The sequence below is a fragment of the Ciconia boyciana genome, chromosome 22 (assembly GCF_034638445.1).
Source record: "Ciconia boyciana chromosome 22, ASM3463844v1, whole genome shotgun sequence".
NCBI lineage: Eukaryota > Metazoa > Chordata > Aves > Ciconiiformes > Ciconiidae > Ciconia > Ciconia boyciana.
In genome coordinates this window covers 3,976,570-3,991,484 of record NC_132955.1, presented here as the reverse complement: position 1 = coordinate 3,991,484, position 14,915 = coordinate 3,976,570, and the positions used below count along the sequence as shown (strand labels likewise).

The 14,915-nt window shown below is 58.3% G+C and overlaps 1 protein-coding gene across 1 annotated transcript in view; it reads left to right on the top strand.

Annotated features, from left to right (window-relative positions):
• The window catches only part of KCNH6 (potassium voltage-gated channel subfamily H member 6), a 32,780-nt gene extending 19,864 nt beyond the window's left edge, over positions 1-12,916 (top strand). The window contains exons 5-14 of the mRNA XM_072885543.1: positions 3,698-4,126; positions 4,900-5,299; positions 5,606-5,805; positions 7,737-7,989; positions 8,447-8,640; positions 9,483-9,582; positions 9,844-10,131; positions 10,601-10,781; positions 11,938-12,136; positions 12,530-12,916. Of these exons, the coding sequence (XP_072741644.1) occupies positions 3,698-4,126; positions 4,900-5,299; positions 5,606-5,805; positions 7,737-7,989; positions 8,447-8,640; positions 9,483-9,582; positions 9,844-10,131; positions 10,601-10,781; positions 11,938-12,136; positions 12,530-12,817 (2,532 nt within the window). The 3' untranslated portion in view covers positions 12,818-12,916. The remainder of the gene's footprint in view (positions 1-3,697; positions 4,127-4,899; positions 5,300-5,605; positions 5,806-7,736; positions 7,990-8,446; positions 8,641-9,482; positions 9,583-9,843; positions 10,132-10,600; positions 10,782-11,937; positions 12,137-12,529) is intronic.
• The last annotated feature ends 1,999 nt before the right edge of the window (positions 12,917-14,915 follow it).

Below are 14,915 nucleotides of genomic sequence, written 5' to 3'. Positions count from 1 at the left end.
ATACAAAATACATCTAAGGGCACCTCCCACCGTTGCCAGCAGCAACCGAGGGCCAATTTAATGAAAATGCAGCCATCTGACCCCAGAAAAGCCTCCGGGCTTGACAGTTTACTGCATCAGAGTGGAGTGCTCTGCGGGATTTTCCTCCTGTCTCAGTGCCAGCAAAACTTTACCCTCACGGCCTCCGTGCACGGCAGATGGGCTCCCTGCTCCCCATGGCACAGGGCAGTTTTTAGGCTTGTTGTCCTCCTGGCTTGTCCCCTTCACCCCAAAGTCCACTTAATCCCTCTGATCTGGGGATTGCCCGCAGAGACCTGGGATCAGCCCCTGAGCGCCCCAGTGGGACGGCGAGCAGCCTCCATGCCCCCGTCCCCATCACAAGGGACACCCACACACGGGGGACCGCTGCTGCGCACTGGGGTGATGCTGGCACGGTGGCGCTGGCCGCTCAATGTGGGGTCATTAGCTGGTTTCGGGGTAACGGGATTGGAGCTGACGGGTGGTAGCTGCAGGGCCCGGCAGTGCAGCTGTGCGGCACCCACAAAGGTTGATCTTCCCTTCGCCTTAAATCTCCAGACAGGATGGGATGGGATGGGACGGGATGGGACAGGATGGACCTCTCCTCCCCGCCGCATCTCCCCATGGCCTCAGGGGACCCAGGCGTCCTGCCTGTCCTCACCCCGACATCCCCTGCACCTCCCGCCAAGCCACGGCTCCCCGCTCCTGGCCGCTAAATAATTCACGGGTGAGGCAGAGACAGCGGTGAGACGCCGCTAACAGCGTCTAAAAATACCGGCTGGCAGGCAGGGAGAGGCAGACATAGGCTGGTCGGGGTGGTCCGGCCCCACAGCGAGCAGGCAGGGAGGGCAAGTCACAAGTGCAATGAATGTGCAGGGCTCAGCCTACCAGGGCTGCGACTCCGGAGCACGGCTGGAGGCACATGGGGACGCCGTGGGGTCGGTGCCACCAGGCTGGGGTCCTGTCTTGCAGGTGGCACCTCTCCCAGTCCCCCCGAACTGCCCCACGGACAGCGGGTGGTGGTGGAGCTGGGCAGGAGGTTGCTGGGGACAGGGATGGGGGGCTGAGCTGTGTCAGGATATGTGCTGGGAGGGACACTGGGTCAGTGCCTGCCTGCAGCCAGCACCGTGGGCCTGATCCTGCCCAGCCCCTTGTGCTTGAGGGTCTCCTGGTTACTCTGGCCTGGCCCCCCTCCCCAGCTCGGTGTCCCCCTCCCCATCCCCATCCCCAGCACGGGGCAAAGGAGGAGGAAGGTGCATGGCCGCTGGGCCCCGTGGGGCACGAGCAATGGCCTGGGTTAGCCAAGGCCGTGGGAGCCTCCCCCCTCCATCACCCACAGCCCGCATGCACCCTGCTCCCTCCTCCCTCCCTCCTCCTCCTCCTCCCTCCCGTGGCTGCCTCTCTCCCTCGCTCGCCGCCCAGCACCCAGCACCCCGCTGCCAGCACCCAGCACCCCGACCATGAGCCTGCGGCTGCAGCTGAAACCGGTAAGTGCAGGGGGAAGGGGAAGAGGGAAGGGGCACCCAGTGGGATCACCACAGGGGGCACCCGGCACTGCCACCCGTGGAGACTCCCGGGGCCACCCATGCCACCCAAGGGTGCCATCCGCAGCCCTCCCCGTCCCCGAGGGGCAGAGAGGGACAAGGCTGCAGCTGCTCCCTGGCTCTGCGTTGGTTTGGATGCTCTTTTGGGGGTTGTTTCTTTTCCCTTTTTTGCCTCAAATCTTTGGGGTTGTGGTTTTTTATTAATTCCTGTCTGGAAAACAACGGAGCTTGACCTGCTCTTGCTTCTGCCACAAAGCCGGGTGCCAGGAGCAGAGATGAGGGGCAGAGCAGGCATCCCAGCGTGGGGAGCAGCATTTTGGGGGCTCAAATTCAGGACTGGCCCCACAGAGCTGCCGCCAGCCGGGCAGGACAGGGGGATTCAGCTGCTGAGGGTGGGAGCATTGCTGGTTTTCCCAGACATAAGGCATAGGAGCCCATCTCAGGTCTGCTGGGCACGTCTGAGCTTTGGGACCGAGCATTTTACCGGCGTCACCTTGTCCTCTTCTCTGCCGTCCCTGCAGGAGCCAGTCCCCAAGCTCAGCCGGTGCTTCATGCCCCTCCACAACGATTGCGTTTGGGTCACTTTTTCCAGTCCCTCCCCTCTCCATCCGCCAGCGACATCGGCGGCTCCCGCTGCCCCATTGGTGCTCTCGTCCCCACGGGGGCCCCAGCATCGATTGGGTTTGATTAATCCACGGCAGGCTCCCGAATGCCCTTCGCAGCCGCGTGTCTCCCACCCGCCCGGCCGAGTGCATGCGTGCCTGCATGGGCGATGCCGCGGCCCCGGTGCTGCACCCACCGTGCCGGTCACTGCCTGGGCGCGTGGGGTTGGGGGTCCCCATGGTGGACACCAGGACTTCAAGGGTCAGCTGCCACCTGGGGCGCCGGGCAAGCTGCAGGCAGGTAGGAGCTGGGGGCACCCCCAGGGCGCGGGACCCACCAATGTCCTGGGGCTGTGGGACGTGGGAGCGGCTGCTCGTGGTGGGATGGGGCCGCGGGACTGGATCCGCTCTGGGTTGCAGCACCAGGAGCCCTTGGGAAGCCCTTGAACCTTTGAACAAGTCGGGTGTCAGTGCAGGCAGGATCAGGCCTTTTAGCTGGGGGCTCATGTGGGGAGAGGGCACTGAGATGCCCCTCGCCCTCCTCTGCAGGTGGCACTGATGGCCAGCACTGCGGGGACACCCAGGGGACAACGGAGCAGCAGGGGCAGGCAGGGAGCTCCAAATAAGCCCCTTCATGCCACCGTCTCTCAGCATCCAAAGCAGGACAGCCCCAGCCCTCCTGGTCCCCAGCACCTTGCATTGTGTCCCCAGGGTGGCTTCAGAGCCCACCAGGAGCTGGCGTTGGTCCTGGAGGGGGGAGCTGGGACATGTGGGGACTCACTGCTGCCGTGGGAGCGTGTCCCTATGAGGGCAGACAGACCTAGGGACACATGACAATATGGGAGGGTGCCTGCACACATGAGATGGTGTTTGCACGTTGGTGGCCACAGGTCACCCCTTCCCTGGGGATGCTCAGATGGGAAATGGGCATTGCCCGAGGCCAGGCTTTGCTGTGGGTGGCCCAAGCTGTCCCCTCTGTGTGGAGGACAGCTATGCCAGAAGGACATCAAGGGGAAGGTCCCTGCTGGCGCCGAGAAAGGCACCATGCAAGGCTTGTGGGATGCCTAATGTGCCATCACCTTTGGGGCCAGGCCATGCCACACCCATGGGACTGCATCTCCAGGCTTGCTGTCCCCAGAGTCCTGTGCCAGGGACACCCAGCAGCTCCTGGACTGGTGTCACAGAGCTGAGGGCACAAGGAGGCATGGCAGGAGGCACTTTCCTCCCTGCCAGCATGGTGGGGTCTGAAAGGCATAAAGCGGGTAAACACTTGCCCCAAGGGTGCTCTGGGCCATTGGGGGCCAAGGAGATGGACAAGGAGCCAGGCAGACCTTGGTGTCAGCCATACTGGGCAACTCACCTTGTGGCCTCCTGGACAAACACGCATGGAGGTAACAAAGGTGAAAAGGGTGTAGGAAACCCACTGCATGCTCCTCACTGCCCTACCAGCTCATGGGAGCCCCTTGCCTGACTCCTGGCCTTATCCAACCTCTCTCCTGGTCTCCCATCCTTTTCACACCCATCTCCTGGCAGGTGCTGTCCCTGGGCGCTGATGTCCTTCCCGAGTACAAGCTGCAGGCACCACGCATCCACCGATGGACCATCCTGCACTACAGTCCCTTCAAGGCCGTGTGGGACTGGCTCATCCTTCTGCTGGTCATCTACACAGCTGTCTTCACCCCCTACTCAGCTGCCTTCCTGCTCAACGAGGAGCAGGTGGAGGAGAAGCACTGGGACTGCAGCTACTCCTGTGACCCACTCAACATCATTGACCTCATCGTGGACATCATGTTCATTGTGGACATTGTCATCAACTTCCGTACCACTTACGTCAACATCAACGACGAGGTGGTGAGCCACCCTGGCAAGATCGCCATCCACTACTTCAAGGGATGGTTCCTCATCGACATGGTTGCCGCCATCCCCTTTGACCTGCTCATCTTCCGCTCCGGCTCTGATGAGGTACAGGCAGGGGCTGGAGGTCCATCAGGACAGGAGGGGACTCATGGATGGATGGGGAGAGATGTATGGGAGAGAAAGAGAGGGATATGGATGGCTTGATATAAGCAGTGGATGGCTTGATCTGCAGGGAGAGGGGTGGTTAGTCAGAGGGATGGGCAAGGATGTCATTACACGTTTTTATTAAGCAGCTGGGACCTGGGATTTTATTTAGTAGGGCGAGACAGCCACACAGACCCTACTGTAAGTGCTAAGATAGTGTCTAGCTGGACGCACTCCCCTTGCTGGGGCTGACCCAGCAGAGCAGGCTGGGAGCTCAGTTTAGGGACTGGCCCCACACGCCAGCAAGACTGAATTTGGGGTCGCATTGCCAGCCAGCCTCAAAATGTTGGCAATGGGATGGCCCCTGTGGTTACTGCACTACCTGGAGGCTCCACCTTGGCTGAGAGCCTGGAGGATGGGGTGAAAGGCAGCTGTTATGGGATCAACGGTTGGCAAGGTGAGGACCCATAAGGAAACATGGGGTTGGCCTTGGATCCTCTCACTTGCTCACCTGTAATCCCAGGGCTTGTTTCCATTATGGTCAGCGGAGGGAAACTGCCCTTTCTGTGGCATGATTCATCCAACCTGTTTCAGATGTCACATCCAGGACAAGGTGATTCATGCTCTAGAAGTGCATTTTTATCCTTCAAAGGGAGCACAGCTAGGCTGGAGACATGCCTTTGGCCAGATTTATCTCCTGCTTGTCTCTGAGGTTTCTCACCTCTCCCCTGCAGACCACCACCCTCATTGGCCTCCTGAAGACTGCCCGGTTGCTGCGCCTGGTCCGCGTGGCCCGCAAGCTGGACCGCTACTCCGAGTATGGAGCAGCCGTGCTCTTCCTGCTCATGTGCACCTTCGCCCTCATTGCCCACTGGCTGGCCTGCATCTGGTACGCCATCGGCAACGTGGAGCGGCCCTACATGGAGCACAAGATCGGCTGGCTGGACAACCTGGGTGACCAGATCGGCAAGCGCTACAATGACAGCGACCTCTCCTCTGGCCCATCCATCAAGGATAAATATGTCACTGCCCTCTACTTCACCTTCAGCAGCCTCACCAGCGTGGGGTTTGGCAACGTCTCACCCAACACCAACTCCGAGAAGATCTTCTCCATCTGTGTCATGCTTATTGGCTGTGAGTGCCTGCCCATGTCCCGCTGTCCCCATCCTTGCCTTGGAGGTTGGAGGGGCTGCGCTGGGGAGAAACAGGGAGAAACCCGCCAGGCTGTAGCATGTGGGGTTTTAAGAGAGCATCTCCCTCTGCCTGTGCCTCTTCTGCACAGACAAACGGATGGGGAGATAGATAGAAATACGGATTTCAGAAACCCGCTGTTTTCAAGTCCATGGTAGATACAGGCTTTGGAAACCTGCTGGTTCCAGGTCTGAGGTAGTTGGACACGCATCTCCTCACGTCCTGCTGAGTCCTGCCCTCTCGTTGCAGCTCTGATGTACGCCAGCATCTTCGGCAATGTCTCCGCTATCATCCAGCGCCTGTACTCGGGCACGGCCCGCTACCACACGCAGATGCTGCGGGTTAAGGAGTTCATCCGCTTCCACCAGATCCCCAACCCCCTGCGCCAGCGCCTGGAGGAGTATTTCCAGCACGCCTGGTCCTACACCAACGGCATCGACATGAATGCGGTGAGTACGGGGTGGGGAAGCCCCATGTCCTCACGGCACCTTGTCCTGAATGACCCGGAGTCCAGCTCTGGGTCCACCCAAACATTTCCATCCTTTCGACCAGGGTGGAGAGGAGGCAGGAGAAGACCTGGGAGGCTGGAGACAGAGTCTGTCTGCCCATCCGCCTCCTGCATCCCCCTTTCTCCTTCTCCCCCTCTGTCTGTCCATCCCTCTACACCTACCCAGAGGTTTTCCGGAGCCACGACGGCATTTCTTGGCTGGAGAGTGGGTTTGGTGCCAGCGCGCTGGTGAGGAGCTCAGAGCCCCTGTCGGCGCCGAGCACTTTCAGGCTGGTGCCTGTTGGTGTCACAGAGCCCTGGAGCCGGTATCGATCCAGCTCCTCTCCACACCGCCGGTTGCTAAGCAAAGTGCATCCCGCTCTCAGCGGCAGGGAAAGGAGGGCATTTAAATAAACCTCGATCCATTTTAATTAGAGCCCGGAGAGGCGGCTGTTTGTTAGCAAAGGGGGGATCAATGGCGGAGCCGCGCTGGAGAGGCGCCGTGTCTCCGAGCCTGGCGGGGAGGCTTCTGCCCATGGCGCCGGGGCACTGTGGGGGTGAGGAGGGGGCTCAGCCGGGGAGTCGCGGGCTGGGGCTGGGGTGGCAGGACTGGGCTCACGGCCACGGGGTCCAGCACACAAACGTGCTGGCTCGGCCGGCTGCAAGGCAGAGAGAGGAATGAAAAAGGACAAGGCAAGAAGAGAGATGGGACCTGGTACTCCCCGTCTCTCAGCCCTGGGCAGGCTGTTAGCCTGCTCGTTCCCAGCACGTGCTCCTTTTTTTCCTAAGACTTGATCCTTCTCTGTCCCTGGGCACTACGGGGACATGGACTTGCATGAATTTAACCTCTCTGTCTTCAGCTGCTGCTGCCTCATTAAACAACTGGGCAGCATTTGGGGGTTTGCTGCTGGGAGAGCTTCGGGTTAAACCTCTCCCATGGAGGAGACACCCTGGGCTGGACATTGGTGGCAATAACTAGAAGCAAAGCCGTGGCACCCTACCAAGCACAGGTTCTCCTGGCTTAGTGCAAACCCAGGTCACAAATCCCCTGCAACGAGCTGAGCTTGTGGCTTGGACGTGCCGCCGCTCACACCGATTCCTGCTGGATGCTGCTGAGACGCAATACAATCTAATCAATCATCCCACGGCCCGATCAATTTGTCCGCCCCTGATTTCCCAGTAGGGAAACTAAGGCACTGCCGCCAGCCTGTGAGATCATGATGGAGCTGGGAATGAGCCGTGCTCACCAGCCCCAGCCTGGTTGTCCCAGATTTGGCCACCAACGGGATGTGAGAAGAAAGCAAGGGGGACCCCGCGGCCATACGCTGCTCTCCAAAAAAATCCCAAACCCAGGTGGATTTTACCCCGGCACCATGAGCCATCGGTGGCAGCAGCTTTCTCCATATTGTGAGTTTTACCTTGATTTCACCTTCAGATTTAGTTTTTGTTCAATGGGAGGTGTTTGCCACGGGTATATTTAGCTGTTGCTGCATACAACTGGCCCGTGCTGCTTCTTGGCATTCAGGCAGGTGCTGTTTAATTAGGACAGCACCTCATTACCAGTTTGTGCTCTCATTCAGCCAAGATTAGTGGGCGGAAAGATGAAAAGGGGGATATGCCACCCGTGGGTATAAACAGATTGATCTGGTTATTATTATTTATTGCTTGGGAGTGCTCTCATCCCCGGCCGCATGCAGTAGAAGCCAGGGACAGGCAGGCAGGCATCCACCAAGGGAAGATCAGAAGATGTCCCCAGCTTTGGCTTTCTGGGCTCAGGGGCTCCCCATTTGGCCTCGCCGTGCCATGTTGCGTGTCACCCAGCCTGCCTGGGCCACCATGGTGGTCCTTCCCAGAGACCGTGGCATGATGGCATCTCTCCCTCGCTCTCTGCAGGTGCTGAAGGGCTTCCCTGACTGCCTGCAGGCAGACATCTGCCTCCACCTCAACCGCACGCTGCTCCAGAACTGCAAGGCTTTCCGAGGAGCCAGCAAAGGCTGCCTGCGTGCCCTGGCCATGAAGTTCAAGACGACTCATGCACCGCCCGGAGACACCCTGGTGCACTATGGAGATGTCCTCACCACGCTCTACTTCATCTCCCGGGGCTCCATTGAGATCCTCCGGGAAGACATTGTGGTGGCCATCTTAGGTGGAAAAGTCCTTCCTTCTGGGAGGGCGAGGGGCGATGGGCAAGGGGCGAAAGGTGATGGGCAATGGCGAAAGGGTGATAGGTGAAGGATGATGGGTAATGAGCAGTGCACAAAGGGCAGCAGGTGAGGGGCGAAGCACTTCTCCATGTCCTGGAGAAGGGAAGGCTGATCCTCCACATCTGTCTGGCAACCACACCAGTGGACAGGGGATGGAAGATCCCCTGTAAATGCCAGGGAGAGGCCACAAAGGAGTGAGGAGAGCAGGGTATGGCTCAGCAGTCCCTAGCCATCTCAGTCTCCCCACCAGTGATGGCTTTCATGGTGTAATCCCCAGCGTCCACAATCAAGGTCAGAGTTGCTGGGCATCCCTTTGTCCAATGTGAGGTCTGCTGGTCCAGTACATCTGAAACGGGGGTGGGTGCCCACCTGCCCCTAATGAGCTGTCTGTTGGCACAGGGAAGAACGACATCTTTGGGGAGCCCATCAGCCTCTACGCCCGCCCAGGGAAGTCCAATGCTGACGTGAGGGCCCTGACCTACTGCGACTTGCACAAGATCCAGCGGGAGGACCTGCTGGAGGTCTTAGACATGTACCCAGCCTTCTCTGACAACTTCTGGAGCAACTTAGAGATCACCTTTAACCTGCGAGATGTGAGTGCCAGGGCTGTCCCAGGGAGGGATGTGGTCAATGCCTTAAATTTGGCAAGTGGGAGGGCTGAAGCAAGGATGTCAACAAGTGCTTTTCACTCAGTTTGGTGATGCATTGGCCAACAGCCACGCTTCTCAAGGCGCTCTCCATGGGGTTATGGTTTCCCCCCCAGCCCAGTGGGCATGTGCATACTGCACGTTCCTGAGCTCTTTGGAAAAGAGCTCCACAAGCCATGTCAGTAGTACCCTGCTCTGCAGTACCTGTAAATCATCTCCAGGACTGCTCCAGCCTGGGCAAATGGGTCACACACATGTTTTGAGGCTGCTGAAGTGAGAAATATTCTCAAGCTTCATTAAGTTGGGTACCAGCTTCCTCTGAAAATTCCTTTTTAAATAATCAGGTTTGCAATCCATGAAAGGCTTGGAGCATTTTTGTCATTGCTGTTTGGCTCTTAAGCTTTATGACTGGACTTTGCCCTTTCCTGATATTTTTTTCAGAGACATTTGCCTGGTAAGATAGAAGAGAAAGTCAGATTCCCTCTGTGTCCTGTCCCACCCCAGGATGTCCTGCCCCACCTCAAGGTGGTCCTTCCCTCCCCATGGCCCCGACACCCTCAACTGAGTCTCAGAGCACCAAGGCCAGCCTCTACGATCCCTTGAGCTATGCCACCAGTCCAGGAGTCACTGGGTGGGACAGGGCAGTGATGGAAACCAGCCCTAGGAGGATGCTGAATGGGCTGCAGCCCCCATGGCACCCAGGGCCATGACCCCCATGGATGGGCCATGGCATCCATGGATGGGACATGGCACCCTTGCCCTGGTGACCAGCCCCTCTCACCCCTCAGGCAGACAGCGTTCCCCGCTCACCACTCAGCGAGGAGTATGACTGCACCTACCGGCGGGCACGCCGACGCAAGCATTCCCTTTGCCAGCCCAACAAGCCTGGTGAGTCCCATAGCGTCGGCAGAGCCTGGCTTGCAGGGCTGGGGAGCAGGATCATCATTTAATTACTGCCCTAAAGCAGAGGCAGCTGTCAGTGCCTCCGTCCCCACAGACCAGCCTGTATGTCCCCACCCTGGGGGCACCCACGCTGCCTTCCCTCCCTCTCCTTAGGATGCCCCAGCCCTACAGGCACCCTAGAGGGGATGGGGGCTGGTTTTGCCATGTGTGGTACTCCCCAAATTAACCTGTTGTGCTGCCCCACAGACCCAGACACGGGCATCTCTGATGCAGAGCAGTATCACACCTACTCAGAACTCACCAACCCGCAGGACCCACTGAGTAAGGACCAGTGGGATGACCTGGGCAGCAGCACCACTCCCTGCTCGCAGACCAGCGATGACGAGGCCAAGACCAGCAGCCCTAAGAAAGCTGAGCCTTTCCCCACATCCAAAAAGGATGACTTTGCTCTGCCCACACTCAGCCTCATCACTACCAGTGCTGGCAGCACAGAGGTCGGCAAGCAGGCGGCGGAGAGCAGCCAGTCCTACGCAGGTACCCACAGCTGCAAAGCTGGCAGGGGAGTGGTGAGAGATGCTCGGGCATGGTGGCCTCATCTTGGGGCAGAGCCAAGCAACTCACACGGATTTGAGGGGAGCCACGCTTGTGGCCAAGGGTCTTTGCTGCCTGTTGTCCCTGGTAGTATCTGCTCTGTCCCTCCCGTGCCCTGCAGTTTCTCCTAGCACCCAGGGACCCCTTTGGGGCTGGCCCCAGGGACCAAATGCTATGTGCCTTCCATAGGCGTGTTGGGTGCCAGTGTGATGGACTGTCCATGAGCACCTTGGGTGCCAGGGTGATGGACCCCCATAAGCACCTCAGGTGCTAGGGTGATGGACTCTCCCTGAGCACCATGTATTTCAGGGTGATGGCTCTCCATGAACATGTTGGGTGATGGACTCTGGAGCACCTCCATGGGGCTGGGGGATGCAAGACAGAAGTGCTGAGATGTCTCCTCTCCTTCCAGCAACCCCCCTGGACATCCCCAACATGTTCACCTTCTGGGAGGACCGAAGGCCGAACCACCACTCGGAGCCTTTGCAACACATCTCCTTGGTACACAGCTCGCGGGACATCCCCCTGCACAGCGACTACAGGCCAGGGCAGATCGAGTCCAGGCTGGAGCTCCTGCAGGCCCAGCTCAGCAGGTGGGCAGGTCCCTGGGGCACAGGGTTGGAGAGCACCTAGGGGGGCTCTGGGCCATCACCTTCTCCTGCTCTCCAGGGGTGGCTGCAGTGGGCTCTGTGTGCAGCAGTTGCCACCCAGGACCCCCTGGGACCCTGCATTCCTTGGGGAGGTGGTGGGAGTGCTTTGCAAATGCAGCAGCTTCTCAAAATGCAAGTCCTCGTCCTGGCTGCAGCCCAGCACGTCATCTGCTGCTGTCCCACCACCCCTGGGATGGGGTGGTGCCTCCAAACTCAATGCAATCGCAGACATGAAACCACCCACAGGCTCACAACCTGAGCTCTTTGCAGGCCTTCTGTTCCTGTTGCAAAGAGCTGCAAACATCCTCTTGCTCGAGCAAATAAGCCTTGTGCACATCGTTGCCCTCTAAATAAGAAAAAAGACATGATTTTTGAATGAGAAGAAAGAGCCCACACCGGAGACGCAGGTTTAAAGGCCCCAGGCAGCACCCACACGAGCGGCTGGCTCTCCCGCCCAGGGCTGCTGCCCACGTTAAGCTCACCTCACCACAGCGCCCACACACGTAGTTCAGTGTCTGCCAACACGCCATCCCTGGCAGCAGGGGACAGATCTCCTACCCACTCTGTAAGCGCTGCCAGGACCGTTGCCTGCGAGGGGGGCTGTGCCCACTCCTGCCAGAGCTGCTCATTTCAGTCAAGGACAAGGCAAAAGGAAGGGACTTATTCTACTTTTCCATTTCCTTCTGTTCCTCAGTTAAAAACGGTTGGCACCAACCTGCCTTGCTCCCGTCTGTCAGCACAGGCGGCTGGCCTGGAGAATTGATCCAGATTAAAACTAACCATTGCAATTTTTTCCCCCCTCCGGGGTAGTTTTAGCTTTGTTCCGTTTCCTGCTCCAGATCCCAGTTTGGCTCCACAAAAAATTGGGCAGGGAATGATTGAGTGTGGCAGGAGAGAGACAGCAAGATTGATCTCTCTGTGGCAGTGCTGGTTTGAAGCTCTCTAAAAACCTCACCAAGCAGCACCAAGCAAAGCATCATCACCCTCGGGCAGCTGAATCGGCACCTCCTCCCCAGTGCCTCCCCTGCCCAGCCACAGGTCTGCTCTCGTGGGATGCAGCAGGATGCACTGTGCTAACACCAGGCTGCTCTGTCCCCAGGCTGGAGTCCAGGATGTCGTCAGACATTAATATAATCCTCCAGCTCCTGCAGCGCCAGCTGTCCCAAGTGCCACCCGCATACAGCCCCATCTCGCCGTCCTCCCACAACCTGGCCATGTATGGCATCCTCCCGCGGAGCCTGGAGCCGCTCACCCCCTGCTCACCCCTGGAGGATGAGGAGACAATGACTCCGGAGCAGGTAAGGCCACCCCTTCTGGCTCAGCACCGGCCAAGCTTCCTTCTGCCCCAAGCAGACGGGTCCTGGAGGGCCAGCGGTTCCCTCCAGCCTCCCTGCAGGCAAAGCACAGCCAAGCACTCGTGGGTCCAGGCAAAGCCCAGGGGTCTTGAAATGGGAGTAGGTCTACCTAGAGATGCTTCTTCCCAGTGCATCGCTGATTTTGGAGCACTGCCTGCCATCTCCAGCACTACCAGTTTGCCCCATCAGTAGGGAGTGGAGTGGGTTCCTCTGCTCTGAGGCTTCCTCAGGCAAAAAATAACATTTTGGGGCTTAGGGCCTGAGGGGGTGAGGAGAGAGCATGGCTACTTTGTTTTGCTTTTGCCACAACCCACCTGGTTCCTCCTTTCCCACCAGAGCCCAAGCTACACGGAGGTAGAAAAGCTCCACTTGAAATCCAGGGACTCCTTGTCAAGCGGGATGCACCTCGCTGTGGCATCCGACGAAACCATGACAGTCTACTCCGAGCAGGAGCACCATTCCCCACCTCTCCCGAACCCAGACCCTCCCCACCAAAGGGCACCAAATACCCAGGGACTCTTCTGGGGCTCTCGTTTCCCTTCCCTCCCTGAGCACTTGGAGGCAACTTCCGAGCACCAGGACATTCAGAGACACCTCTCCGACCCAGTGCTTCCTGGAAGTTAGAGATGTGGGGGCTGCGAAGCAAGTCAAGAGGAACCTCAACTGCGAGCTCGGTCAGTTGATGTTGATTTTGACTGCAAGGGTAAGACGGAGGACAATGCCATTGGCTCAGGGGTATAATTTGTAGCTGTCTTCTGCCACCGTGAAAGGAAGCGTAGAGTGGCTGGCTTCCAAGGTCAACGTTTTCCAGCAGTTCCCATAGAGTAGATTTCATTTGCACATTATAGTGAACCCAGAGCAGTTCTTTCTTACAGCCACCAACAAGCTGGCTAGGCCAAACGGTACCCACCGCCTCTTCCTTGCCAAGGCTTCCTCTCGAGAATGGCACAAACCAAGTGAGCCACAGCAACTGGAGGAGAGCAAATCCACAGCTCTTAGCTGCAAGGCCACTTTGCTGTCAGCTCTTGGAGCGGGGACCATTGCGTTGGTACTGGGCTTAGCCCAGCAGAGCCTGTGGGCATTACAGAAAGGGTAGTCACCAGAGGAGGAGGAGGAGATCTCCACAGTGCGGTACTGGGGGGAGCTGCAGGTGGGAAGCCCAGGACAAGGACAGAGGACAGAAGCTATCCTTGTCCTACTTGACTGCCACTGAGAAACTAAGGGCCAACAGCCCCTGCCACTTCAGCATGCTTCAGCACGAGTCCTAGGGCACTGACTTCTCCGGCAAGGCTGATCGTGCCTTGCAAACCCCAACACGCATCCCACAACTCCCCAGATAAGCCCAACTGGTCACCGGCCCGGGCATAAAGCACAAAACTCAAAAGCACAATCCCGGAAAGCCGAAAAGCCCCAGACACCTCATCTCCAGCCCTTCTTCCCAGCTTCTCTCTTTTGATAAAGGTTTGATAGATGCTTCCTCCTCCCCAGCCCTTTCCCCAGCAGACTCCCGCAGCATCCCCCATAGGAGAAGACCACTTAGCACTGCCGCCTTGCCATTCGGTTAGATGCTGTGACAGTCCTAGGCCGCCTGCTCAAGTAATGTATCGAGCTCCTTTTGAGAGTAGTAAAACTGTGAGCATCTCTTTCTCTGGAGTTTTAGTGTACACTTTGCTAATAAAGATGTTTTTGGCACCTAATATGGATTACAGCTGTGTTTGTTGGGAGCATCCGCGAATTCATCCCTGGCAGAACAAAGCACAGGTGCTAGCCTGCAAAGACCCCTGAAAAGGCTGTGGTCAAACCCCAGTTGCTTCATCCAGGGAGCGTGGGGCTAACAGAGCCCATGTGCAGGTCCCACAGGTCAAGGATGGGCCCTGGTGGGGCAGGGCTTTGCTGAGCAATTTCTTCCCAGTAGGATGCAGTTCAGGCTCAGCAGCAATTTGCAAAAGCTCTTCTACAAGACCAGCCTGCTGCTGTTCTCCTGCGTATAAGAAATGACCTCGCAAACACACCTCAGGCAAAGATTACACCAAGAGTCCTTGCAACAAGTGGGACTTCAGATGAGCACAGCAATACGAAAAGCCCATCCTATATCCCTTGCTGAAGAGGACACAGCTCCTGTCCAAATGGGACTGCTCCTTCAGGAGGGCTGGACCCAGGATCACCCATAATGGTTCCTATATGGCCCCGAGAGGCAAGGAGAAACCCCTTGCCCTCAGCAGGGGGTTAAACCTGCCCCTCCCCAGCTGATCTCACCCCATGGGGCAGCACAGGGGCTAAAACCAGCCGGCAGCCCTTGCCCAGAGAGGCACAGTCCCACAAAGCAGCTATTTATAACCCAGGCCAGCCCAGGTTTCAGCTGGCAGTGATCAGGACACCTCTTCCCCCTCTGGTGCCTCAGCCTAGAGTGCAGGAGGTCTCGAGGCCTTCCCAGGACACACACAGCACCTGGGGAACGCCCGCACCTCCTGCCAAGGCCCGGGGCACCCACTCGGCCCTGCCATGAGGGAGCCGAGCTGCCACAGAGGCTCAAGCCAGATGCTGGGCCTCCGCCTGCCCTGCTCCAGGCAGGAGCTCCCTAGGAAGCCGATGCCCACCTGCACCCCTTCCCCCGGTAAGGCTCCGCGCACACGCCAAGGCTGCTACGTGCTACCAAAAATAAACCCCCGTAATTAAGCTGCAGTTAATTAGAGACAAGCCCGTCCCTAACCGCCACTCGGCG